This window comes from Chlamydotis macqueenii, chromosome 6, assembly GCF_036417535.1.
Source record: "Chlamydotis macqueenii isolate bChlMac1 chromosome 6, bChlMac1.mat, whole genome shotgun sequence".
NCBI classification, from domain to species: domain Eukaryota; kingdom Metazoa; phylum Chordata; class Aves; order Otidiformes; family Otididae; genus Chlamydotis; species Chlamydotis macqueenii.
In genome coordinates, this window is record NC_141561.1 from 17,158,745 (window position 1) to 17,184,016 (window position 25,272).

The 25,272-nt window shown below is 54.6% G+C and overlaps 2 protein-coding genes across 7 annotated transcripts; both read left to right on the forward strand.

The window, feature by feature from the left end:
• Positions 1-204: 204 nt before the first annotated feature.
• On the forward strand, positions 205-13,093 carry CNOT9 (CCR4-NOT transcription complex subunit 9). Of its 3 annotated transcripts, none has more exons than XM_086751308.1 (8): positions 205-342; positions 4,628-4,807; positions 5,893-6,008; positions 7,310-7,419; positions 8,223-8,332; positions 9,305-9,403; positions 11,886-11,977; positions 12,666-13,093. In XM_086751308.1, the coding sequence occupies exons 1-8, from the start codon at positions 319-321 to the stop codon at positions 12,832-12,834; spliced, it is 900 nt and encodes a 299-aa protein (XP_086607434.1). In that variant the 5' UTR covers positions 205-318; the 3' UTR covers positions 12,835-13,093. The 3 variants fall into 3 exon arrangements, with proteins under 3 accessions (XP_086607434.1, XP_086607433.1, XP_086607435.1); XM_086751307.1 differs by having other exon boundaries at positions 11,886-11,976; positions 12,659-13,093; XM_086751309.1 differs by lacking the exon at positions 205-342 and adding an exon at positions 4,128-4,366 and having other exon boundaries at positions 11,886-11,976; positions 12,659-13,093.
• A 1,955-nt stretch (positions 13,094-15,048) lies between these two features.
• PLCD4 (phospholipase C delta 4) lies at positions 15,049-25,146 on the forward strand. Of its 4 annotated transcripts, none has more exons than XM_086750665.1 (17): positions 15,049-15,151; positions 17,785-17,837; positions 18,172-18,330; positions 18,755-18,983; positions 19,199-19,328; positions 19,932-20,163; positions 20,561-20,762; positions 21,088-21,232; positions 21,640-21,792; positions 22,164-22,304; positions 22,668-22,824; positions 23,255-23,371; positions 23,660-23,838; positions 23,986-24,121; positions 24,210-24,359; positions 24,488-24,603; positions 24,737-25,146. In XM_086750665.1, the coding sequence occupies exons 2-16, from the start codon at positions 17,813-17,815 to the stop codon at positions 24,592-24,594; spliced, it is 2,262 nt and encodes a 753-aa protein (XP_086606791.1). In that variant the 5' UTR covers positions 15,049-15,151; positions 17,785-17,812; the 3' UTR covers positions 24,595-24,603; positions 24,737-25,146. The 4 variants fall into 4 exon arrangements, with proteins under 4 accessions (XP_086606791.1, XP_086606792.1, XP_086606790.1 ...); XM_086750666.1 differs by having other exon boundaries at positions 24,779-25,146; XM_086750664.1 differs by having other exon boundaries at positions 24,802-25,146.
• Positions 25,147-25,272: the final 126 nt, after the last annotated feature.

The window sequence follows — 25,272 nt, forward strand, 5'->3', positions numbered from 1 at the left end:
CGCCGCGCGACGCACGCACGCAAGCGCGCGCCCGCTCACGTCAGCGCGGCGGCGCCCTTCCCGGCGCGCCCCGCGCCTGCCTGCCCGCCCGCTCGTGCGCGTGCGCCGAAGCGGCCCGCTCCGTTTCCCCGTCCGACACCGCCCGCGCCGTCCCGCCGGCGCCCGCGCGCATGCGCGCAGCGTTCGCCCCCTTCGCCCCGCCCCTGTCCCAGCCTCCCTCGCGGCGGGGTGAGGGGTCGGGGCGGCCCTGAGTCTATGGCGGCGGCGGCGGCGGCCTCCTGAGCCGGGCCCGGCGGCAGCACCGGCACCGCTCTCATCATGCACAGCTTGGCCACGGCCGCGGTGAGGCGCGGCTCCCTGCTCCGGCGGGACGGGACCGGATAGGGACCGGGATCCCGTTGCGGAAGGCCGCGCGGCCGCTCGGAGCTGTGCGGGGACGTTTCCCCTCGGCCGCCCGCGGGGGGGGTGGGGGGGGAATTGGGCCGCGGGGTGGCGGAGCCCTGGTGAGCTCCCTCCCTTCCGCGCCCCGGGGCCCGGTTGGGAGGGGCGGCGGGGTCCCGCTGGGTCGCTCCAGCCGCGCGCCTGGGGGCTCCTGTGTGCCTGCCCGAGGCGGCCGTGCCCCGCTCCGCTGTTCGCGGGGACAGGGCGACTCGGCCAGGGGCCAGGGGGCCGTGCCCCGGCTGCGTCCCTGCCACACGGTGGATATCGCGTAGGGCTTTCCCTCCTTCCTTTTTTCTTGCCCGCTGTGCTCCCTCCCTGCTCCCGGAGGCCTCCCGCACGCCCAGCTGCCTGCTCCGTTCCCTGGGGAGCTCTTTTACTTCTGGCCTTGGCTGCAGAGGGAGAGAGGAGATAGCAAAAAGTTCTTCAGGGCAGCAGGCAAGCAGGCGGAAAGGCAGAGATGGCCTGTTCCTTCTGCCTTCTCCCCCAGTACTTTGCAGCGCTGTCCATAGTTGGTGCTTGCCCTCCTCCCGCTCAGGAAGCTGCTGTGGTGGGATGGGGTGCCTGATGTTCAGGCTGGTGGGAGTGGAACGGTACCTTGGCCTGGTTGGAAGCTGAGTTTGAACAATGTGGTTATTGCATCTTATCTCCCGCCACCTGAGCGGGTTTCTGATTTGGTTTTCACTTCTCCAAATGCACGTTCGCTGCACCTATAAGACTTCCTAGGGTTGATTGAGCCTCTGATGTGTATTGGGTTTGGGAGGTGTATTGCAAGACCAGCAGTCAGAGCCGTTTTCAAATGAACTTAGTTCAAGGATGTGCTTGGGCTAACAAGCAAACAAGAGTGAGTAAAGTACTTATGAGCAGGAGCTCAGAGAACTTTTTAAGCCTTCCCACTTTATTTAAGTGCTCGTGACTTTAAATTGGTTCTTCGAGTGCTGACAAATACTTCTGATTTTAAATGATACTTTCTGGAACACAGAAGGGTGTACAAGATCGTAGTGAACTCTCTTAATCAGCATTTACATTTTTATAGCGATGTAATTCTTAAGTGCTTGTCGAAATGCATGAGAGTGTTGTATCTCCCATTAATCCTCTATCTGTGTTCTAGTCACCTCTCTATAAAATTATTTTTTTTAACACAACTTTAAGACAATAATCTCTTTCAGGAATAGAAATCAGCTTTATTTTGGGACTCATTTGAATGTACATTTAATTTATATATAATTCATGCCACCTGATAGTTCTGTATTGAAACGTTTCCTGCCACAGTTGATTGTATGCTTGGACTGAAGGTGACAGGGGAGGGTTTTTGGCTCTGTAGATGTGCTTGGGAGCCGTGGTAAGCAACGTTACCTATTATCAGGGTCACGATTGGCTCAGGAATCCTGTTGGGTGTTGTGAACGCTGTCGTGATAAAGCTGTGGTAAACCACAGCGTTGGTCTTTGTACAGTATCACTGTGTAAAGAGAGAGGTGACACTTCAGTTTCAGGCCCGGAGGCAGCATAACGTACCAGAGGCTCGAGAACAGGCTGCAAACAGTAAATGTGGCTGTAACGAGCAGTAAGGCGTTGAAAGCCTTGCTCAAAACAGCTAATCCGCTGCTTTTGAAGTTCAAAGTTCATTTTGGTGTTTTTGACTTGGTGATCCATCAAAATAGTTTGAAAACCACATGTATCCAGTTAGTCAATGTTCTGCATTGATTGGTCGATGCTTTCACCAGTGTGCCTAGCAGCAATTGCTTAATTAAGAAGAGAGAGCCAGTTGCCTGAATCCAGTTCATTGTGTGATTGTTGGAGATGTAATCAGGTATGGATGTTTGGGGTAATGCTGTTTCCCTTGAGGAAGGTGTTACAAGATCTTTCATGATGCAGAGGTGGCTAATTTGTGCTGTGTTGAAATACTATTGGTAACTTTTGCTTTCCCTATGTGCAAAAGAAAGTCTCTCTGGCAGGTTTCTGTCTCGGAGCTTGCAGGTTTTGTGTGTAGCCCTCGGGGTTCCCCAGAATTTTCAGTTTTAGAGGGAGAAGGAGGAACAACAATAAAGTAGGAAATTAGGAAAAAATGTGTCTGACAATTTAAACAGAAATGAGAGGAGCAACTGTAGAGCCTGTGAAAAGCAGTTGGTTCTGGCTAAGACAGATATTGGACATCATAAACTTAATTGTGTGGAAAATCTGCTTAGTGTTCTCTGGGGATCACAAGCACATGATTGTGCTTTTAAAGAGTCAATGATGTATTTAAGCGTACAGGAACTGAAACTTCCAGTGAGTCTAGAAAAATAGATGGAAGCTTTAGATAACACAATTATAACAACATTATTGCTACACTGCTTGTCACTCTACTATCCCAAATAAAAACAAATGAGCTCTGTTCATTCTCCCTCTCTTTCTGAGCTTCAGTGTAGGAGTTGCCATTCAAATTGCACTCCCAGCTGTGAGAGTATAATAAATTTGTCAGGATTACTAATTTACTGTGAGGTTCTGTGGAAAGAAAAAAAAAAAAAAAGTTGAGTGGACAAGAGAAAAGATGAAGAGCTAAAAATGTACTTGAGCCTTAGAGTACAGGGATTCATAACAGCACGTTGGCTTATATATAGACATTTAAGTTAAATAACACAATGGAAATGGCTGGGGGAGAGAGAAATCTCACAGCTGGGGAAGAATCTCTTTGGATGCAACTACGGATGTAATATATGGATGAACGGAGGAGGGAAACCTTTGCAGAAGGCTCTGGAGGTGTCTGCCAAAGGTTAAGGAGTCTCCCTTCGTCCCTCCTGCGGTTCTGGGAGCCTGCCTCTGGCATATGGTTCCAGCCACCAGCAGTTCTGAACTCCTTTGTATTCTCCTCAGTGCCTCAGCGATGGGCCCCTTAGTAGTAGCGTTGCTGTCAGTGCAGAACAGGCAGAGCTCACGTCTGTTGTGGTAAGCGCGTGAAGAGTTTCAGTCTGGGTTTAAAAAAATAAATACAGTCCATTCTTGGCTCCCAGCCGTGGTTGCCGTACGCGTGGGGATGCTGAGCTGGTTGCTTGCAGGCTGGCTCAGGAGCAGCAGTATACTAACAGGGCTGTGCTTTCCTTGAATAGTAAACACTGCAGCAGTGTTTGAATAGATTCCCAAGTGGCTTTTGGAAGTGTTTACACAGCGAGTTTTAATGCCTGTGTTTGTCTCCCTCAAAATTTTGGATCTGAATCCCCAAACTATCTCTTTTGGAAGCCTGCTGATCGTTTGTTTACACCTTGAGTGCTTTCTGTGCCAGCAGAGGCATGAGACAAACTTCCATTGAAAGCCTTGCTCTTTGCCCTTTCCACAGAAACAGTGCTACAATTCCACATTTTCCTTCCTAGCCCTCCCTCTTTTTTTTTTTTTTTTTTTTTTTTTTTTGGCTTGAAACCTTGTTGGCCAGGAAAGGCAGAATAGAAATCTTGCATTTCTCCTGAGTGGTAGAAAATATGCCTCGACCATGAATACAGATCTGCTCTTCTCTGGGTTTATTTTGAACAGGAACTTTTGCACAAAATCAGTTGTGAAGAATTCCCTTTTGGCTCCGTGCACGCAAACAGGATACATGGGATGAATGAGATATCTTTAACAGCAGGTGTTACTGGCTGTGGACAGTGCCATGCTGTTGTTGGAATAGTGAGAATTTTTCTAGTATTTGTATGAATATTTTTATCCTGTACGTTGGGTGAATTCCATTGGCAGGTTCCAGGCAGGTTCCAATGTCATGGATGTTTTTGGAGAGAAAAAGGCAGTGTCTGCATTACTTTGAATTTGTGGAAGCTTGCGCTAGAAGCGTGAAATGAATGCGTGCTAAATGCAGGTGGAGCAAATGATAGCTGGCTAAAGTATGTGTGACCTCCCTGGGAGCTCTGCTGGCACAGACGGGCAGCAGCATGGTGCTCACGTTGCTGAATGAAGTTACAAGGTACCGCTTAACAAGCAGAGTAAGAGAGACTGTCCTAATGAGTCAGGCCGGAAAGTAAAACCTTTGTTTCAGATAGTGAAATAATAAGACTAATCTAAGGAAAGTATCCATACTGAGAGCGTCTTAATGCAGCTTTAGTTCCTTCTTCCCCCAGTCAGGAGTTTCTTGAGCCCTTTTTTGCTTATCTGCCAGGTTGTGGGAAGCATCTGGGTGAGACTTGGCTGAAATGTTTGAATTGAAGTTTTCTTGTCTCCCTCCCAGCCTGTGCCAACAGCGCTGGCTCAGGTCGACCGTGAAAAGATCTACCAGTGGATCAATGAGCTGTCCAGCCCTGAGACGCGGGAGAATGCGCTGCTGGAGCTGAGCAAGAAGCGCGAGTCTGTGCCTGACCTTGCTCCGATGCTGTGGCACTCGTTTGGCACAATCGCGGCACTCCTTCAGGTAGGTAGGACTGGTGACTTCTTTATTCCATGGTGCAGCACCAGCACAATGCAGAGCTTGTGCATCTGTGGGGCAGATCTGGGGAGGCACTGGTGGGGTCCCTTGTCGCTGTTGCTGGGACTATGATGTATGCTGGGTCATGTGGTAAGGGGAGCAGATGTGGGAAGCCCATTTCTAGTGTTTGCCATTAATCATCACTGCAGTGTATGCAGAAAGGAAGAATTCTGGTGTTTGGAAGGGAAATTCTTGGGTGTATGAGCTGCCTGTAGTTCACGTTCTACTTATTTTCATACAGTGTCACAGCAGGACCACGACAGCCTTACTCCTAAGATCTCTGGTTTGACTGGTTTTGCGTGGGCTTGAGCACTTCCTGGTCGGAAGGCTGCTCTTGCAGGGAGCCTGCGGGAAGGGCAGCACGGGAATGCCTTTTGCTACTTCAGAGGTCCTTGCAAGGGAAAGTACCTGCATTTCGTGTCAAACTGAGCGGCTCAGCTTATCGCTGGGCAAGCTGCTCTACAGCTGATGACTGGTTATCGCTCAGTGCTGAATCCAGTAGTTTCTTTCAAAGAAGAAAGGAATGCAGGATTGGCAGTGTCAAACTGTTTTCAGAGTGGCCCTGAAACAAGTGAAGAAAATTAGAAGCGAGCTATAGCTGGAAGGAGGCAGATTTCTGAATCTAATTTCTTGCCCTCACCTGCTTCCCCTGCATTGAGTTAGAAGAGTACCAGGAGTACAGTATGAGTAGAGTGGATGTACTCTGCCTCTAGGCACAGGAACAATGCTCCTCTTCACTCTGGCAGTTCAAAACCAAGCAGTCCCTACACTAGTAAAGAGCCAGGAAATCAAATTAACCCTTTTACACTGAAATTAAGGTTTGAATGCATTCCTGTGACTCCCTGTCAAATTGACTCTGACCCAACTCTGCCCTTGCCTGGGCAGCAGCGTGGTGGCTGCCATGTAACTTCCAAGTGATGCTTGGTGGAAGCAGACTGTTGTCTCTTGGCACCATCGTTTGTTGCTGGGCAAGTGCTTTGGTGCAGCTTGCTGATGTTTTTCTTAACTTTTCTTAATCTGTTATTTTTTAGGAAATTGTAAATATTTATCCATCAATCAACCCTCCAACTTTGACAGCCCATCAGTCCAACAGAGTCTGCAATGCTTTAGCTCTACTACAGTGTGTCGCATCACATCCTGAAACAAGGTAAGTGTTTCCAAGTGTGTAAGTTTTTTGAGGTGTTGATGTTGACAGCTCAGCCTGTCTGTCTGACTCCAGAAGCATGTAAGCTCCTTTCTTTTTTACCAAAAGAAGTGGAACAGAGGACAGAGCCGGAAGATAGGCAGCTGCCTGCTGCTTTCACTTCTTTGTACGGATTAGCAGGATGATAGCTTTATGGTGGTCCTAAATGCATGGCATTCCCTGAATCATTCTGTGATCCTCTGAAAACACTGGGTTGTGGCAGCTCCTGGGACCTCAGCCAGAGATAAGGGTGCCTTTGGGCTGAGTGCTGTGTGCAGCATCCTTGTTTTAATGAGCTTACAGTTATTTAAACCAGCTGTCCAAAGGGTGCAATGAGCAGGACTGTCCTTGCCAGACACCATGTGTGGCAAGGGAGCAATAGCAGAGCTGTGTCTGGAGTCCTCAGCCAGTGCCTGACATCAAGTTTTCTCAATCTGTCCAGCACATGTCAGTAGGGGAGAAGATTATGTTGGTTCCACCAAACTCAACTGAACTCAGCTAAAACTCAGAAGAAAACTACCTAGAGATCCACGATCTCGTGTTTCCGTTCCTGCAGAGAAGAAAGCACTGCGTAGCTGAAGTTGTTTTTCAGCTGCTGCAAAGTAGTGTTAAGCAGCAGCCTACCATGAGATGATACCCAAAGAAATGGGGTAGTTTTACATCATACACCTTTACACTTAAATTTCAAAACTGAAAACAGAGGAAGAATGTTGGGTGATCATTCAAGAGAGCTTCTCCCTGCTGGCAAAGCAATCTCCTGGTTTCTCCTTGAGGGCTCTATTTTTCGTTGTTGTCAGAAGGCAGTGTGGGGACTCTTGGGGAGAAGTGGCTGTGTACGTTTAAACTGTGGTAATGCCTAGAGATCAGCCAGGCTGGATTTCAGTCATGCAGAGGCTTTGCACACACCTTATGGCTGACTGTACCGGCCTGCGGGAACCTGCGAGGTGGGATGCAACAGGGAAAGTACAAAGCAGAGGGTCTGGGTGGCAGGAAGAGGTAATAAAAACAACAGGATGTTCTCTGTTCCTGGTCAGCTGGAAACAGTAATGCAAATAACTGATGGTTTAGGTGTTAAATTTTGTGCTGTGCCCAGTGCAGAACTTGCTTCATGCCCTTCTATCAGAGAACAAACTGTTACCCACTTTTGAAGAGCAGCAGCAATGGTGTCTGTCAGGAGTAGTCTGAGGCTGGGCGTGGTAACCCTGTCTTGTCAGCTCAGTTTGTTTTCCTTGTCTCTCACCTTGGGTGCTTTTCCTTTCCTACAGGTCAGCTTTTCTGGCAGCTCATATCCCTCTCTTCCTGTACCCGTTCTTGCACACGGTTAGCAAGACGCGTCCGTTTGAGTACCTGCGGCTCACGAGCCTCGGAGTGATTGGTAAGCAGCTGAACTAAGGCTGTAGCTCTACTTTCCTATCAAGCTGGATACGTTTCATTCTTTGGGTATGGAGACCTGCATCACCAAAGTCAGGGGTCTATTTTACTGGGATCTTGTGAGTCCTGTAGCATTAATGGGAGGAGCTGCTTGTTTTACATCAGTTAAGGAGGCAGGTTCCTCTTGATGTGTAGGATCTAGTCTTTTCACTAATAAGAAAACCCTGGAATCTGATTGCATTGCCAAAAATTGTTTCCTTTGAGTAAAAGCACCTGCAGTCTTGTTTTGCCTTCACCCTCAGCCCAGCCAGCGAGAGACTGGGATGGATGGTTACAGACTGGGCTTTCAGGGCTTTTTGTCATTGATTGACTTGGATATATTTGTCCTATCTTCCCCTTACCCTGTTTTTTTTTTTTTTTCCTTGTTTCTTTTTTTCTGACCAAAACATTTCTCTCCCAATGCATACAGTAAGAGGGTCTTGAAATACATTTCTTCTTCCCAGAGGTTGCTGTTGGGTGGCATAATCCTCTTGTGTTTGTGGGTACCGCTGGTGGAGAGCCACGACTGCATCCCCTTTCTGAAAATCAAACAACTCCAAAACCAAACTTGATTGCTTTTATGCTCCCAAAACAATTTCTTCTCCAGCCATGTGCTGCAACATATTTAGCCTGGCAGTTGCTCTGCCTGCTGTTCAGACCTAATAATTCCTGGGGAGGACAGAGCACAGGCCCTCTTTGGAAGGTGAGATTTTTTTTTTTTTTTAAACAGTTTCACTTACTGATTTTGTTTTTCGTTTTTCCTTCAAGGGGCCTTGGTGAAAACTGATGAGCAAGAAGTGATAAATTTCTTATTGACAACAGAAATTATCCCCCTGTGCTTACGCATTATGGAGTCTGGCAGTGAACTCTCCAAAACGGTACCTACTCTTTTTGTCTTAAGACTTTTTCTTTTTTATTTCCAGCTGACCAGGCAGCTAGTAACCTTCAGAGTTGGCTTGTGTCCTGTTGCAAATGCTGGGACAAGTCAGGGTGGAGCTTTTACCTCCTCAAAAATGAAACAAACCAAAACCACAAAACTGAAACCACAAAACTAAGCTGGGAGTTCTGAGCTTGTTAGTTTTGCTGGGAAAGATCTTGCTGCTCTCAACACCTGTTCCCTCCTTTGCAGCCCTGCAGAATAACTTTCAGGGGTGAGCTGGATCAACTTCCCTTGGCCTGAGAGAACAAATGCTGTAGCTATGCAGTGCAGAGGTTGGACAGCAGCTGTTAGTGGTGGTTACGGGAATGTTCACTGCACTGGACCAGTTTGTTGTCCCCTCTGATCAGGGGCTGCTTTCCCTCATGAGCTCAGATCTGTGGTGAGACTTGTCCAATGACCCAGGTAGGCTGGCCACAGGTTTTGGTCTGTGTGTGCTTCTGTGGTGAAGCCTACTGACATACCTGGATGAGGTCCTTCCAGAAAGTCCCATCTTACGACAAATCAGTAATGCTCAAGGATGAAAACTGAAAACAACTTGCCATGTAGATGGCAGGGCCAAGGGACTGATGCTTCTCCTGCTTCTTGCTCTGTGACCAGAGTACTGTGGCTGTAATCCTGAGGCTGTCCTGGGCAGCCCGTCTGTAGTTGCCGTCTTAGGCAACCTGCATCCAGTCATCTTGTACACACTGCTTTGTGTGTACACTCTTCTTTATCCAGAGATGCCAGGCATTATGTAGTGTCCTGCATTTTCTTTTGGCTTTAAACTTTCACTGAGTAAAGCATTTGCTGCCTACTGAAAGGGCCTTTCAGCTCTGAGACTGCCTTGAAAAGAGCACAGCACAAAGCCTGTTCCTTTTCAGTTCAGATAAGTTGTTTATATGCTTTATTTTCTGCTTTCTCCCCATTCTAGGTTGCTACATTTATTCTTCAGAAAATCCTCCTGGATGATACAGGGCTGGCATACATCTGTCAGACTTATGAGCGATTTTCCCATGTTGCCATGATACTGGTAAGATTATGTTTCCTCTCTTAAAAAAAAAAATACACTCTATCAGCCAGCTTCTTCAGCAGCCACTTTACTGCTCTCTGGCTGGAGCACAGAATGGGAGAGGCAGATCGTTTTTGGACTTGCTGCTTGCGACAACTGTAGGTCTCTGCTTGTGTGTGTTTCCTTTGTATATCTCTGGTTTGCATGTCGAGAGAACTCACATTAGTTGTAATATACTAAGTCTCCAGGATAAACCAAGTAGACATCTCCAGAGAAGAAAGAGTTTTCAGAGTTGTTGACTGGCTGTGACTTGATTTGATTTTGTGTAAGAATGATCCCACTGTTCAGACCGTGGACCCATTTTCCATCTGTTTCCCACAACAGGTTGAAAGAGCAGCAGGTTGAGCGAAGGAGTAAGAGCGGGGCAAGCATATATGGTACTTGCTCTTGCAGCTGCTAGCTATTTTCAGCTTTGGATTTCTGAAGCCCATTGTGGGTTTTCTGTGCAGTAAACCCAGTTTTTGTCCTGTCCTCCCCTTGAACTCATGGAAGCTTTATGCATCCACAGTGTCATTTACGAAGGAGTTTCATGGGTTTCCAGCTTGCTGCCTGGAAGGCCGGCCTCCTTCTATTCTCTTTGAACGTGGCTCCTTCTAGCTGCTGCTTATAACTTTCATTCTTGTATTGGAACATAGAGAGAGCAGACAATTTTTGTCCATTTCCTGTCCCCTTTGAAGGAGAAGTTTGAGTATGTGTAATTTGTTATTCCCAGGAGTAATAGCCTCAGCTTGAGCTTTATTATCTTTGAGCTTGCCAAAGGGAATATATGTCTGCATTGGAATAGCTATTGTCCTGCTTTTCTGTTTGGTTGGTTGCTTGCTTTTTAAAGAGCAGTCTCAGAAAATGCAGCACTAAGTTAAGCAATTTGCAGTGCTGGTTCTGTGCCTGAATGTTGATGCTTTCATTGGGAATATTTGTTTGTCTGTCTGTTTTTCCAAACATAAAGAAAATTTTTCCTCCTAATTCACCCACAATGAGCAAAGTATGAACGATTGTAAGCTGATGTCCATAGTATCCAATGTGACATTAATTTTGCATTTGAGAAAAGGATCGGCTTTTATGAAAGTACGTCTGGCTTGGGGGCAAAGTGAAAGACACAATTAGAAACCTTGGGAGGTAGGGGAGGGGAGGAGACCAAGGAAGAATCCATAGCTGGGGAGGGAATGAACATGGAAGGATGTGGGCATGTAAAGCTGTGTTAGCATGGGGGAAATCCTAGCTGTGGTATAATCCCATCACTGATGAAGCACTGACATGAATAATGCTCCATAGCACTACGGAGAAAGATGAAAATGTTCATAGACGTTTCTGTTCTCTATTTTAAAAAACGGGATGGTGTACTCCTGTCTCATGAGGGTGATGGTTTACTTCTTTGTCTGCTGATAATGGAGTAAGGTGTTCTGCAAGTATTAGATGCTTTTAAAAGAGCAAGTTAGTATTTCCCATCCAGGAGCTGTCTGAGGAGCTCTCTGACTTACTGTTCTTTACTTTGAAGAAATATTGGTATCCTGGGGAATTGCTGAGAACAGGAAGCTTGCAAAGGGGCAGATGAGGGGCACCTGCTAATTGCTAACTGCCCAAATATCCAAATACAGATGAATTTAGCCAGTGAGGAAAATGGTTAGTGCTAGCCAATGTAGTTTTACAGGAACAGGCTCAACTTGTTGGGCAGATCTGATTGAATCCTAAACATGAGGAAGCAGACTGTTAAAATCCTTCAGAGCAGGCGTGTGAAGGCATTCACACTGTTCGCTAGTCTGTGTGCTTTCGAAGGTGTGACCATGGGCAAAGTCTTACATAGTGTGAGAAATGGAGGCTAGGCCAGGGAGATCTGTCCTGGTCTTGCTTCCCAGTTGCCTTAATGAGAGATGTAGCCGAAAGAGAAAATACAACTCTTCGGTGAGCGGTAAGACTAGGTGTGGATCTTACTGTATGTGGTGTGGGTGAGCCCAGTCCTTCGGCATGGCTTCCCAGGCTATTGTTAATGTTTCAAAAGGGTGTTGAAATGAAAGCGGTGCAGATGAGAACAGGGAATGTTGCAAAGCTTGAGAACACACCTCACAGGGTGACTCATCCTGAGCTTATCGAAGTGCTTGGGGTACATTCGCCTTCCTCCATGAGGGGGAAACCCCAGGCTGTGTTTAATCTAGCAGAGAGTTGGACCAGTAAGCAGTCCTGGGGAGGTAAAAACCAGGTAGAGATGAGACAAACTTTTCCTGAGCTGCTGGGAGAATCCTTTCCAAGTCGTGGCTAGCTGCCCTTCTCAAAGGCATCTTGGCAAGCAGAGCGCCGGGCTCCATGCAGGGGTATTGAGATGAAAGGAAATGGGCTGTGATGCGTGGGGAGCCAGAGTGAGTGATTTAATGATCTTTGCCTGTCTCTGCTGATTGTGAAGCTGTTCTTACAAAGACTTTAACTGGTGGCACTGGCCTTTATCAAACAGGGTAAAATGGTCCTGCAGCTCTCCAAGGAGCCATCAGCACGGCTGCTGAAACACGTTGTCCGCTGCTACCTTCGCCTTTCTGATAACCCCAGGTAAACATTTTAGGAGTTTGTGCAGGGGCTTCTCCAGCTCCCTTGGAAGTGCAGTTCTCCTCCAGTACCCGCGCAGGGACGGTCAAGGTGCCTTGTCTGTCCTTACATCAGCCTTAGCTCAGTGTAGAAAATGGGTGGGTGTTTTTGTTGCTTTGTTTTATTTATTGGTAGTCCCAGGAGCTTTTGTGGTATATGGGAGAAACAGTGACATGTGGGGCTTGTGCAGATTTATGCTGTGCAGGTTATGACTCCCTGAGCCAAAATGTCGCTTGAACTTGGTACAAGGGAGGGACTGAGGTGGAATGTACGCTGTGCTGTACCTCTTCTCATCATGTGGGCTGTTAGCAGTAGAAGCCAGTAGGTGACATTCAGTTGAAGGAATACAAACTGGTTTCATGCTGATCAGCAACTCTACCCAAGGTTGCTGGGTATGTATCTGTTGTCTCCGCCTCTCCTGGCATCGCATTGCTCTTGACTGACGAGTGTCAAGGCACAGGGCTTGGCTCGGTGGGATCTAGCGTGAGGGATGGGAGCCCTGCTAGCTGGCTGAGCGCCAGGTGCTGCGATGCTGCTGGGCCCTGCCAAGGAGACCCCCAGGCAAAGGAGCATCATGTCCCCAGTGGGGTTTGCTCCCCTCTTGCCCCTGTGAGTTTATTTGTTGGGCCCCGTTTCTTATCTCTTGATGTAGGGCACGTGAAGCTCTCAGGCAGTGCCTTCCTGACCAACTGAAGGACACCACCTTCGCCCAGGTCCTGAAGGATGACACCACCACAAAGCGCTGGCTGGCTCAGCTGGTCAAGAACCTGCAAGAGGGTCAAGTCACTGATCCACGGGGCATCCCTCTTCCTCCGCAATGACTGCTGAGGGAGGTGGGGGACCGGGGAAGAATCAGCTCAGGTTTACAAAGAACCAGGAACAGATGACCTCTTCTGCAACAAACCAGGCACGCCAGCTGGCTGCCGGCCTGTTGGACCATCCCACCCAGCCAAAGGGCTGCTCTGTAGCAATGCAGCATGCCTCTGGGGATCGCAGCACCAGCAAATGCTGATACTCCAGCTAAAAAAAAAAAATAAAAAAAAAAAAAATCAATAAAAACAATCTGTCAAGATCCCCGTCTCTCCGGGAAGCTTGGCTGGCATCTCCCCTCACTGCCAGGCAGGGAGTAGTGGATGTCCGCTCTTCTGGCTAACTCAGCCTCCGCCCGAGCGGTGCGTGATACGGGGTGCGCATACCACGTCCCTCCAGTTCCTTGTAACTTCTTGTTTACACATCTGTTTAGATGAGTGAGCTGAATAAAAGCCGATCCAATTGTTTTATCCCCTCTTAAGACTGCTACTCAGCTGCAGGTAGCCCGAAGACAGCTTTCTTCCCTGCCAGCACGTCCTTGCTCCTGGCTCTGCATCCGGCTGGCGCACCGAGCTTCTCCTTTTCCTTGGGCACAGAGGCAGTGGCTGGAACCGGGCCACCGCGGTGCTTGCCCCGAGAGGAGGGGTGGATTACTTGCGATGAACCCATGCGTCATAAGCTTGCTTCCCAGGGCTCTGGGGAAGGAGAAGACAGCAGGACTGTGGCTCTCGTGCTGTAAATAGTGCAGTTAACCAGCGGCCGGGGCTGATGTGTGCTGGCCTCCCATCTAGCCCAGCTCTTGCCCGGCAGGGCTGCTGGCTGGCTCATCAAGCGGAGCTCAGCATTAAGGAACCTGACTTGTGATAGTGGGCAGGCCACCGACCGATGATCCCCTGTCCCTGGGAGTGACATCCTGTGGGCTCCAGGTATGCCAGCTTCCGCGCCTGCCGCTGCCTGCCAGCCCTGGCCCCCCTCCCTTTCCCTCCTCCTCCAGCTCTCCACTGCCAGCTGGGTGCATCCATTTCAGCTGTCAAACCTGCTTTGGCATCTGCCTCTGTCCCACCGCAATTAAACTGGACCAGCAGCCGCTTACCTGCCTTTCCCATGCCGAGGGGTTGGTGGGGCCACGGTGGGTTCTGGGAAGCAGCCGAGGAGCTGCCGGGCTCTGCTGCAGCGGAACCTGCGCTTGGCTGCTGGCAAGCCTGGGCCGCTACTCGAATTCTCCCCCTCTCCTCGAGTAGCCCATTTTTGCTGATCATCCGCAGTGTTGTGCCAACAGTGTCTTAAATCCCGTCTCCTTTCCCTTCCCTCCTCCCCTCGCAGCCTTGCGTAACAAGGGCAGAGCACGGCCTCTTCCTTGCCCCCGGGGTCCCATTTTATAACCACAGCCTCTTTTTCCTTCCCTCCACCATTGACCTTGACAGGGTGTGAAAATGCTTCTGTTTGGGTGGTGGGTTGGTTTTTTTTTGTTGTATTTTTTTGTTGTTGTTGTTGTTTTGGGTTTTGGGTTTGTTTTTTTTTTTTTGTAAGTTCGGATTAATAAATAAAACCCCAGTCAGCACAGATTGCTCCAGGTCTGGTCTCTTGGGGCGGGTAAGCGGTGAGGAGGGGATTTACTGCAGCCAGGGAGGAAGAGGAGGGGGGCTGTGCCAGCTTGGGGCTGTAAGCTGGGGAGAGTGCGTGGGAGCTGGCTACATCCCTGTGGCACCCCATCTCTCCTGGAGCAGTTAACGGGGAGGAGGTGCTGCTTTGTCTTGCCTTCCTGCATCAGGTTTGCAAGTGCTGCCACACTCACCCAGGGTCCAGGTCTGTTAGAGCATCCTGAAAATGTGGTCCCTGTCCTGCCACCCTTGTGCCCACCTCTGCCTGCCCCAGGGCTGCCCCAGCTTGGATCCCCACGGGGGTTTTGTCCCAGGATGCTCCAGCCGTGCCCTGCTCTTCGAGTCCTGCATCTCTCCCAGCTGGAGCGTCCTGGCCCGTGGACCACCCTGTCCTGGGAAGGGGACAGGGACACGCTGGGGACGCTCTGTGCCCCGGCGACGGGGAGGGTGAGAGTGGGGGCTCAGCCCCAAGCGAGGGGCACTGGAGGGTGCTCCCACCCCCGCCAGCCCCACCGCCGCCTTCCCCCCCCGCCCCGGGAGCCGAGTGACCTTAATCCGAGGCGACCTTGAGAGGAGGCGGCTGCGGGGCGTGCGGGGGCCGGGGGCGTCCCGCGGGGGCGGGGGGCCGGGGGCGGGCTCGCCGCCCAGCCGCTGCCCAGGGGCGGGCAGCCCCGGCCCCAGGCGGTGGAGCACCGGAGGAGCGGAGCGGAGCGGCGCCGGAGAGCGGGTAGGGGGCTGGGTGCCGGGTCCTCCGTGGGGGGAGAGGGGCGGCGGGGCGGGCTGGGACCCCCGGGCTCGGGCAGGCGGTTGCACGGGCGGCGTGGCGTGGGGTGGGGGGAGAGGTGCCAGCGGGTTTGTTTCCTCTGCTTTAAAGTGTCGCTTGCCTCCCCCGAGCCCCGCACTCCCCGGGTTGTGCCGCCCCATCCCAGACCCCCTTTTTCTGACCCCCCACTTGACCCCTCTGACCCCGTCTGGTCCCCCCTGCGTGGGTCAGGCTCCATCCCCGGGCGCTGCAGCGAGTGGGAATGCTGCGTGGGGCTGAGCGGAGGCCCGGGGACACGGGCAGTCTGTGTGTACACCGGGACAGGGGGGTGTCCGTGGCGGGGGGGCACCCCTCCCTGCTTTGGCACCCCACGATGGCATTTAATCCTGCCGGGGGACTCTGCGCTGGAGCGGCTGGGGAGTGCTCACAGCCGCTAGCCCTCCGGCTCCGTTTGGGGACTGTCACCTCCAGGAAGGTGGCTCGGCGTGTGCTGGGGGAAGCTGGGGCCGTCCCTGGCAGCCGGCACCAGCCCTGCGGGAAGCCCTGGGGTTGGGCTTCTCCAGCCCCCGGCTCCTGTCCCGCTGCCCTCAGTGCAGCTCAGGCGGGGCAAGGCGGGGGGCTGCGTGGGATCAGGCAGTGCCACGCTCAGGGCATTGCCCACGGGCTGGGGAGAGCTGAACGGCCGAGTCCCTGTGTCCGTGCTCACGGGGTCTTCCCTGCGCTGGAACACATCGTCTCTTCTTCACTGCGTGCGTGGGGAAGGCACATCTCCGCGGCCGGGGCAGGGCTGGGCGCGCTTGGGCCGTACCGGGAGCCTGTAAGGGCTGGCACCGGGGGAGATCAGTTTAGCTCCAAAATCCCAGCGCGGTTCTAGGCCTGGGGGTTGCAAGCAGCCTCCTTGCACGCACGCATGGCAGGGTGCAGAGAGGACAGAGCGGATGGTGGGCACATCCCTGTCCCAGGCCAGTGCCTCTCTCCGCTCCTCCGGCCTCGGTTCCTCTCCCTCCGCACTGGTTTCCCAAAAACATTCCCATCTCCATCCCCTCACCTGCTGCAGCACAGGAGGCACGAGGCAGGTGGGCACCTGGAGCTGTGACCCTGCAAAGCGGCAGCGCCTGGTTGGGTGCTGCCAGGAGGCAGGAGGATGCGGGCAGATGGGTGACTGGGGTTGTCACTGGTTCCCTGCAGGCCATGGGGCGCAGGGGGGGTGAGAGCGTGCTGTGGGAGGGCACAGGGCTCTGCTGCGGCTGTGCAAGCCAGGGGGCATCAGGGCACCCACTCTGCAAGGCCCGAGAGGGGTGGGACCACCCTTCTGTCGGTGGGCGTGGGCACCCTGAGCCGTGGGCTCCCCCACGGGAGGAGGATGCCGGAGGGTGTGGGGACTGCAGCGAGTCCCTTCGGTCTGAGCACTGCGAGATGGGCCAGTGCTGGGAATGCACAGCTCTGGCACTGGGCACTGCTGGGAGGCAGCTGGGGTGGCAGCCCAGCAGCTCCCTGTCTCCAGCAACATGGGAGGTCCCCAAGAGCACAGACAGGCAGTCCTCACTTGCCCTGGCAATAGCCAGCTGGCCACTGCCAACCCCTTGCCTGGCATGTCCCCCAAGAGCGGGGCCACAGCCCCTGCCGGCGCTGTGCTGGGGCTCTGCCCTGCCTGTCCCCACACGGAGCAGGGGACAGCCACCGTCTGGCCCCTGAGCCTGCGAGGGTCTGGCAGCCAGGCTTGGCAGCTGCCTGCACGCTGACACCACCGGCTATTCCCAGCCCCGCACCGCCGGTGCCTGTGCTGAGTCAGGGGCCTGGGGCACAGCTGCCACCCCTGCGCCCCAGCACAGACCCCTTTGCACCCAGGGACCCTCTGGGTACCCTCCTGCACCCAAATCCCAGCCCAGTGGCTGTGGCATCTGCTCCTCGAGGGCCCAGCTCCAGTATCCGTGTGACAGGCACATCCAGCGATTTCTCGGTCTAATTAAAGCCTTAACAGCCTAATCAAAGCCTTATTGTCAGTCCAGTTTTATTTATAGTCCCACTCATCGCAGCGCGCTTCCCATGTGGCTGCTGGTGCGGTTGCAGCCCCGGGGTGCTGACATTCCCCAGGGAGAAGGGGCTGGGGGAGCTGAGGGTCCTGCTCTGTGTCACCTTCGTTGCTCTTACAGCAAGGTTCGCCCTTACTTACAAATTTGCTGGTTGGGGGCCATTTCTCAGGTGGTGGGGGCTTGTTCTTGGCCCTCCCCAGCACTCCCAGGGCTGCTTCTCCCCTGGGACCAGTGACCCAGGAGCACCAGGGCTCCAGTACCCCACAACTCCACCGGGTTGTAGGGCAGCCACGCTCGCAAGTTTTTCTGTTTTCCTCCGACACCTTTCGAGCTCCGGCTTCCCGGTAACGCAAATTAATATTTCATGAGTACAGCGGGGTGAACTCGACACTTAAGGAAAGCGATGACCCAGCAGGAGACAGGCGCAGGTGCGCTCGCACACGGGCAGGGGCACATGCACCCTGCACACACGTGGGCACGGCTGGAGCCCACCCGGCGGGACCTGGGCACAGGGTGGGGGTGCGTCCCTGCACCCCTCAGCTGCCCTCTCTCTTCCCTCTCCAGCGGCCACCAGCGCGGAGGAGGCAGAGCCATGGCATCGCTGCTGTGCAACGCCCGTGAGTGCGCCGGTGGAGGGGAGGCGTGGGGCAGGGCACCAGGCCAGCCGGATTTACGCCAAGGCAAACCTGGCCCGTGGATCTAGCTCACTTTGTCACACTCAGTGGGGAGCATCACCACCCTACTGCAGCCGTTGGAATCGGGCTTGGCAGCGCGCCGAGGGCGGGTGGGAAGGGTGAATGGGGAATTACCTTCTGCCCCTCTTGTGGCAAAGGGAGTTTGTGTGGGGTCTGTCCCTCCTCCATCCCAAATCGAGGGACCACATGGGGTCCCAGGGGCGGGAGGGAGCGAGGTAGCAGGGCACAGTGCCTGGATACCCCCTGCTGCCCCCAGGCATCCAGCTCACAGACACACTGGAGCAGATGCAGCAAGGAACGCTGATGCGCAAAGTCAAGTCCAAGAGCTGGAAGAAGCAGCGGTACTTCAAGCTGCAGGATGACTGCATGACCATCTGGTACCAGTCCAAGAGGACAGGCAAAATTGAGTCTGCCTGTGAGTACTGGCTGCTGTGAGTTGTCCATGGGGCCATCAGTAGGGTTCAGAGTGAACAGGAGTGTGAATGTATGGAGATTTTGAAGCTGTGCTTTCAAAGGGTGCTAGGGCATTCAAAAGAATCTCTGTGTGCATGTGTGGGCTCCTCTCACCCACACCTCTTCAGGAAGCATCCTGCCCCAAGCAGGACCCATCGGTCACAAGGGCTGAGTAGAAATCGCAGCTGATACAAGTAAGTGGAAACTTTGGCATGCCAGCAGAGGAGTAGGCAGACAGAGGCACAGATGGATGAGTAGCTCAGCAGATGGATGGATGGACGGATGAGTGGCAGAAGGGATGGCTGGAAGGACAGATGTCTGTGGGCAGTGCCCCCCGCCCTGTGTCCTTGTCTCCTATAAACAGCTCTCCCCTCCCTCTGCCCCAGTCTCCATCAGCGACGTGGAGACGGTGCGGGAAGGGCACCAGTCAGAAGTGCTGCAGAGCCTGGCCGAGGAGTTCCCACCCGAGCGCTGCTTCACCATTGTCTTCTACGGCCGCCGGAGCAACCTGGACCTCATTGCCGGCTCAGCAGAGGAGGCGCAGTGCTGGGTCCAGGGCCTGCGCCAGCTCATTGAGGTGGCCACCAGCATGGACCAAAGGGAGAAGATAGACCAATATCCTTCCTGTGGGCACCACTCTGCCCTCCACACCCAGTTCTTCCCCCATCTCCTGCCTCATCCCAGCGTGTGCTTAGCTTTTCTGGGTCTCACCATCTGCATCAGGGCAGGAACAGCCCGCAGAGAAAGGAAAAGAGGCCCTCTGATGCTCCCCAGCTCCATCTCTTTTAGCCAAGATCCTTTCCCTTAACATTTGCCCTGGTTTCTTGCACGTGGATTCGTGACTGGTTTCAGAAAGCCGACAAGAATAAGGATGGGCGCATGAACTTCAAGGAGGTGCAGCGTCTCCTCAAGATGATGAATGTGGACATGAACGAGGATCATGCCCTGCGGCTCTTCCAGGTAAGTACCGCACCTGAGGGCCTGGAGGGACTGGGAAGGGGCAGGAGGGGCTGGAACAAGCCACACATTCCCCCCCTGCAGAAGGATGTGGTCACTTTGTTCTGTCCATCCATCCACCCATCCATCCATTTGTTTGTTCACACATCAACCTGTTTATCCAGACAAACATCCATTTGTTCTTTTATCTGTCAACTCAACGAGCCAAGGCAGCTGTTCCTCCCTCCCATTCGTTTGTCCACCCAGCTGCTTATCTGTCCACCCAGCTAACCAGCCATCTGTGTATTTATTCATCAACCCAACCAGCCAGCTGTCCATCTGTCCGTCTGTCCGTCTATCCATGTAACCATCCATCCATCCATCCCTCCACCTGTTTGTCCATCTCTCCATCCGTGGACCCATCCATCAGTCCACCCAACCAGCCCTCCATCTGCCAATCCACCCATCCATCCATCCATCCATGCATTGATTGATGCCTACGACTGCTGCTGGCGTGGTCTCTGTACCCTCCATTGGGGGTGGGCAAATCCTCCCACAGCCCCACAGGATGGCCAGGACACCCCATTTTGCCCCGGCTGGGTGCTGACTGAGTGAGCTCCCTTGCAGGCTGCCGACAAGTCGGAGTCGGGGACACTGGAAGGGGAGGAGTTTGTGCTCTTCTACAAGGCTCTCACGCAACGTGAGGAGGTGCTGAGCCTCTTCCAGAACTTCTCCGAGGATGGGAAGAAGCTGACGCTGCTGGAGCTGGTGGATTTCCTTCGGGATGAGCAGCTGGAAGATGAGGGCACGGAGGAGCTGGCCATGGAGCTCATCGACAAGTACGAACCATCAGAGACAGGTGAGAGCCAACCTGGACATCATCTGTGCTCTGCACGGTGGGTAAGAGGGGGCTGAGACCCACAGATCCACAGCGGGGGCACCCCCAGCCCCATCCTGCTGCAGGTGGGCACCAGGGGGAAGGCTCACCATGGTGTGATCTGGGTGCAGTTCCCCTTTTTTTTTTCATTCATTCTTTCCTGGACCATTTTGGCCATGGGGTGCAAGCTCTGGCTTTGGGGTCCACTGCCCACTTTCCCAAGGGTTCTGCCCTCGGGCATTTCTCCCTGTGCCCCAGCCTCTGGCAGCAGCTATGCCCACCAGGTTGGGGATACCAGAAGCCACCAGCAGCCCCATTTACCCCCATCCTGTCCCCTCTGGGTCCCCGGCTGTCCCTGAGCCTCCTTCTCCGCCTGCAGCCCGGGCTCGCCACGTGCTGAGCGCTGACGGGTTCCTCATGTACCTCTGCTCCCCGGAGGGCTCCATCTTCAACCCCCGGCACCAGGCACTATGGCAGGACATGAACCAGCCGCTCTGCCACTACTTCATCTCCTCCTCTCACAACACCTACCTGATGGAGGACCAGATCTGCGGCCAGAGCAGCATCGAGGGCTACATCAGGTAAAGCAGCTGCTCCCTCCCAGCTGCCCCCCAGCACTGTCCTGCCCCAGTGCCGTGCCCTGGGCAGCTCCGTGGGGCAAATCCAGAAGCTCCTTTGCTTCCTCCGTGGTCCAGCACCCCTGCAGCCAGGCCATGTGGTCCCCAGCAAGTGGGTCCATTTTGGGGATGCTGAGCCCAGCTCTTCCTGTTCTGCATGCAGCAGCATCTCCACCCTTGGTGGTTGTCCCCTGGTCCCTGCAGGAGTGACACCCATAGCTAGAGAGGAGGGCAGGGGGCTGGTGCCCTGGCCGGGTGTGAGGTCTCAGGGGTGATCACCCACCCGTAGGGCTCTGAAACGGGGCTGCCGGTGCCTGGAGGTGGATTGCTGGGACGGGCCAAATGGGGAGCCCATGGTGTACCACGGCCACACCTTCACCTCCAAGATCCCCTTCCGGGAGGTGGTGAGCACCCTGGGGAAGTACGCCTTCAAGGTAGGCCACCCCTGGGTGCTGGGTGTCATGGGTGGCCCTCAGCAGGTGGGGGGGACACGGCTGCAATTCAGGGCAGTGATGGGTCGCTGGGGCTCACACGGGGCTGTGTCCCTTCCTGGGGGACAGCACTGGGGGGTTCATCTCACAGCCTTGTGCCGTGCTGTGCTGTGCCAGGGGACAGGGGCTCATGGAGGCACGGTCTGCTGGGGGTGCAGAAGTGACATGGGGCCTGGGGGATGCTGGGGGTGCAGGGGTGAGGTGGGATATGGGGGAATGCTGAAAGGGTGTGAAGGTCTCAGGGTGCACAATGGGCTCCTTCCTGGCACTGACCGTGCCTGGGAGAAGCCCTTGTGAAAGCTCCCCGACCCCACCGAGGCTGATCTCCAGCAGTGCCCGTTGCTCCCCAGACCTCGGACTACCCGGTGATCCTGTCCCTGGAGAACCACTGCAGCATGGAGCAGCAGGAGATCCTGGCCCAGCAGCTCAAGGCTATCCTGGGGGAACAACTCCTCACCACCACCACTGATGGGCGCGTCCCCACCCAGCTCCCATCCCCAGAGGTACGGACAGAGCGTGGCTGCGTTGGGCATCTCTGTCCTTCCTGGGAATGGGGTGAGGAGGTGGCTCTGCTGTCCAGAGAAAAGGCCACCCCTGTACCAGCATCATCCTGCTCAGCTGGAGCACTCGAGGACCCTGAGGACACTATGTCCTCATGTTCACAGAGGTCCCAAAGCTGTCCCCAGGGTTGTCCCCCCATGCCCTGCAGAGCCAGAGACACAGCAGGGTAGAGTCCTCCTACCCCATCCCCTCCTCAGTGTTGCAAGGAGCTGGTGGTGCTGGCCCCCAGCAGCGTGGGGTCCCAGAGGACAGCAGGTCCCATGGAGGAGATGGGCCCCTCAAGGTGCCTACCTCTCCACCCCCAACCCCGCAGGAGCTAAAGCACAAGATCCTGCTGAAGGGGAAGAAGATCGGGCGGCTGGAGGACACGCTGGACGGGCCGGGGGACGAGGCACCTGATGTGTCTGACGATGACAACGGGGCAGAGGCAGAGGAGGAGAGGCGGAGAGCGAAGGTGGGTGGTTTGGACTGGGGATCGGCCGGGAGCGCTGAGCCCCCAGACACAGCTATGGGCTGTGGTGACATCCCAGTGCCGAGGGGTGAGGCTGAGGCTGCAGGGACATCACCAGACAGGGGGAACAGCCCCTTCTGCCCCTGGCCATGCCAGCCCCCTCTTTGCACAGCGTCCCTGTGCTGGCAATGTGTTGGGGATCCCCTGCCTGCTCTGTTCCTGGCAGGAAGGCTGCCTGCAGTGGGGAACTGCCACCCCCAGCACCCCTGGCTGTTCTCAGCTGCCCCAGGCTCTACAGCCCCTCTCCTGAGTGAGTGGGGGACGGTGCTCCCATCAGGAGGGACCCAACATGGCTCTGCCTTGCAGAAGGACAAGGAGACCCTGGCGCAGGCATTGTCTGACTGCGTCGTCTACTGCAAGAGCGTGTCCTTCCGGGGCTTCCAGGAGGCTCGCAGCCACTCCCGGCCCTCTGAGATCTCCTCCCTCGCTGAGGCCAAGGCCAGGAAGCTCATCCGGGATGCAGGTGAGATGGAGGGGGCAGTGGCACCAGGGAACCGGGCCAGGGTGGATGGTACAAGTGGCTTCCTCAGGTGTAGGGCTAGAGCCTCCAGGCAGCGGGGTTCCCTCCCTGTTTGGGGGAAAGAGGGTCCAGCAGGGTTGTACCTTTGGTTTTGGCTCTGATGGGTGAGGGGGGGTTATTGGCTTAGAAAGCAAGGCAGGAGACCTGGGTTCCTGGAAGGGGAGAGGGATGAGAATTGGCAGGTGGGTGGATGGGAGGATGGATGGATGAAAGAATAGATGGATGGATGGATGAGTAGGTGACTGGTAGATGGATGGATAAAAGGATGGATGTTTGGACGGATGGGTGGATGAATGGATGGGCAGCACATGTTGTGGGTGGCTGTGCAGGCCAGGGAGTGACCCCATGAGTGGCCCTTATGCTCCATCCCTAGGGAATGAGTTTGTTCGCCACAACGCCTGGCAGCTGACACGCATCTACCCCAGCGGGATGCGGACCGACTCCTCCAACTACAACCCCCAGGAGATGTGGAATGTGGGGTGCCAGATCGGTACGGCCAGGGGCATCAGGGCTGTGGGCTGGGGAGATGCTCCAGGTCCCATCCCAAATGGCACCATCAACACCTGTGTTGGTGCCAGCTACAACCCCAGCTGGTGCCAGGTCTGGCTGCAGGCTCTTGTCCTGCCTTGGGGAGCTTGGGGGTAACCAGGTATCAGTGCCTTGTCCCCCTTTGTGGCCCCACATCTCTCTGGCCACAGGGACAGGCTGGCTCTCAGCTCTGAGAAGGGCACAGGGTCTTCAAGCTGCCCTGAACCCTCTCCCTACTACCTTCCTCCAGTGGCTCTGAACTTCCAGACAGCCGGCATGGAGATGGACCTGTGTGACGGGCTCTTCAGCCAGAATGGCCGTTGCGGCTATGTGCTCAAACCACCCTTCATGAGGGATGAGGAAACCCTCTTCAACCCCAGCGACCCCAGCAGCCGGGAGGTTCCCGGCCCTGTCACCCTGACAATCCAGGTACAGGGACAAGGAGTGACCCCAAGCAGCCATGACAGTGTCCTGGGGCTCTGTCAGTCCCAGCCCAGTGGAGACACTGTTGAGCAGCATCCTAGCAGATCAGTTCAGCTGCTCCTCAGCTCACAGGGTCCCTGCCACTTCTCACAGGTGATCAGTGGGCAGCAGCTGCCCAAAGTGGCCAACAGCAAGGATGGAGCCATCATCGACCCTCTGGTGCGCGTGGAGATCCACGGGGTCCCTGCGGACCAGGCACACCAGGAGACGAAGTACATCGAGAACAATGGTGAGCCCCGCTTCAGGGACCCCACTGCGACCAGGCAGCCCCATCCCTGCCCTCCCTCACCCTCCCAGCATCCACTCTCCCTTCCCAGGGTTTAACCCCCGCTGGGATGAGACGCTCCAGTTCCAGCTCCATGTGCCCGAGCTGGCCCTCATCCGCTTTGTGGTGGAGGATTATGACAAGACCTCCAGGAACGACTTCGTGGGCCAGTACACCCTAGCCTTTGCCAACATCAAACCTGGTGAGCAGCTGCTGCCAGGTGGTGCTGGGGGCCCAGGGCAGCCCTGCAGGGATGTCTGGGTTCAGCTGGGTGCTTGAGAGTGGGGTGGTGGGCAACACCCAGCCAGAGCCTTGCTGTCTCCCCTGCAGGCTACCGCCACATCCATCTCCTCTCCAGGGATGGCACCAGCATCCCACCCTCTTCGCTCTTCGTCCACATTTGCATCACCGAGCCGCCAGGCTCTGAGCTGAACTGAGCTCGTAAGGTGAGCAGGACCTGGATGGAAGCCATAGAGCTGGCCCTGAGCAGCCAGGGCTGCAGAGCCAACCGCATCACCCTCCTTTTGAGCCATTCGTGTCATCCCTGTGTTGTCGTTGCTGCTGTGTCTCCCTTCGCAGTGGCCTCCAAGGGCTGGGAAGACACTGACTTCCCCTTCCCAGGTTTGGGATGTTGCCTCCCACAGGTGAATATGGGGTCTGTGCTGGTGCAGCCCCCTGCTCCCCCCATGTGCATCCTGCCCTGGACCCATGGGCATGGCTCAGCTGCGGGGAGGAGGAGAGATGGTGCACAGTGCTTCAGCTCTGCTGCAGGGGCTGGTCCCCTCTGGGCCAGGGTTGCAAGGCCAGAGCCGAACAAACCCCAGGGCTGAGCAGAGCTGGGAGAAGATTTGGTCCTCACTGCCACTAACCCTACGGAGCCCCACCACAGCCCCTGGTCCCTACCTGCCCCCAGGACTGTGCCTGGCCAGCGCCTCTTGCCACGTCCTTCCTCTGTAAGCAACCTAATAAATTGTTCAGTGACAAATAGACTGGGGTCTGGCTGCAATGGTGCTGCAGAGAGACAGAGTCAGGCAACTGGGATCGTGCTTGCACCCTTTTCCTGTGGGCACCTGGCCTGCTGTGCACACATGGCTCCGAAAAGCCCCCCAAAAAAA

Bases quoted from the DNA above. Each gene is read 5' to 3' on its own strand.
- CNOT9 (XM_086751307.1), top strand. From the start codon at position 319: ATGCACAGCTTGGCCACGGCCGCG. The intron at 343-4,627 runs GTGAGGCGCGGC...TCTCCCTCCCAG, and splicing joins ACAGCTTGGCCACGGCCGCG to CCTGTGCCAACAGCGCTGGC. The intron at 6,009-7,309 runs GTAAGTGTTTCC...CCTTTCCTACAG, and splicing joins GCATCACATCCTGAAACAAG to GTCAGCTTTTCTGGCAGCTC.
- PLCD4 (XM_086750663.1), top strand. From the start codon at position 17,813: ATGGCATCGCTGCTGTGCAACGCCC. The intron at 20,763-21,087 runs GTAAAGCAGCTG...ACCCACCCGTAG, and splicing joins AGCATCGAGGGCTACATCAG to GGCTCTGAAACGGGGCTGCC. The intron at 21,233-21,639 runs GTAGGCCACCCC...GTTGCTCCCCAG, and splicing joins TGGGGAAGTACGCCTTCAAG to ACCTCGGACTACCCGGTGAT.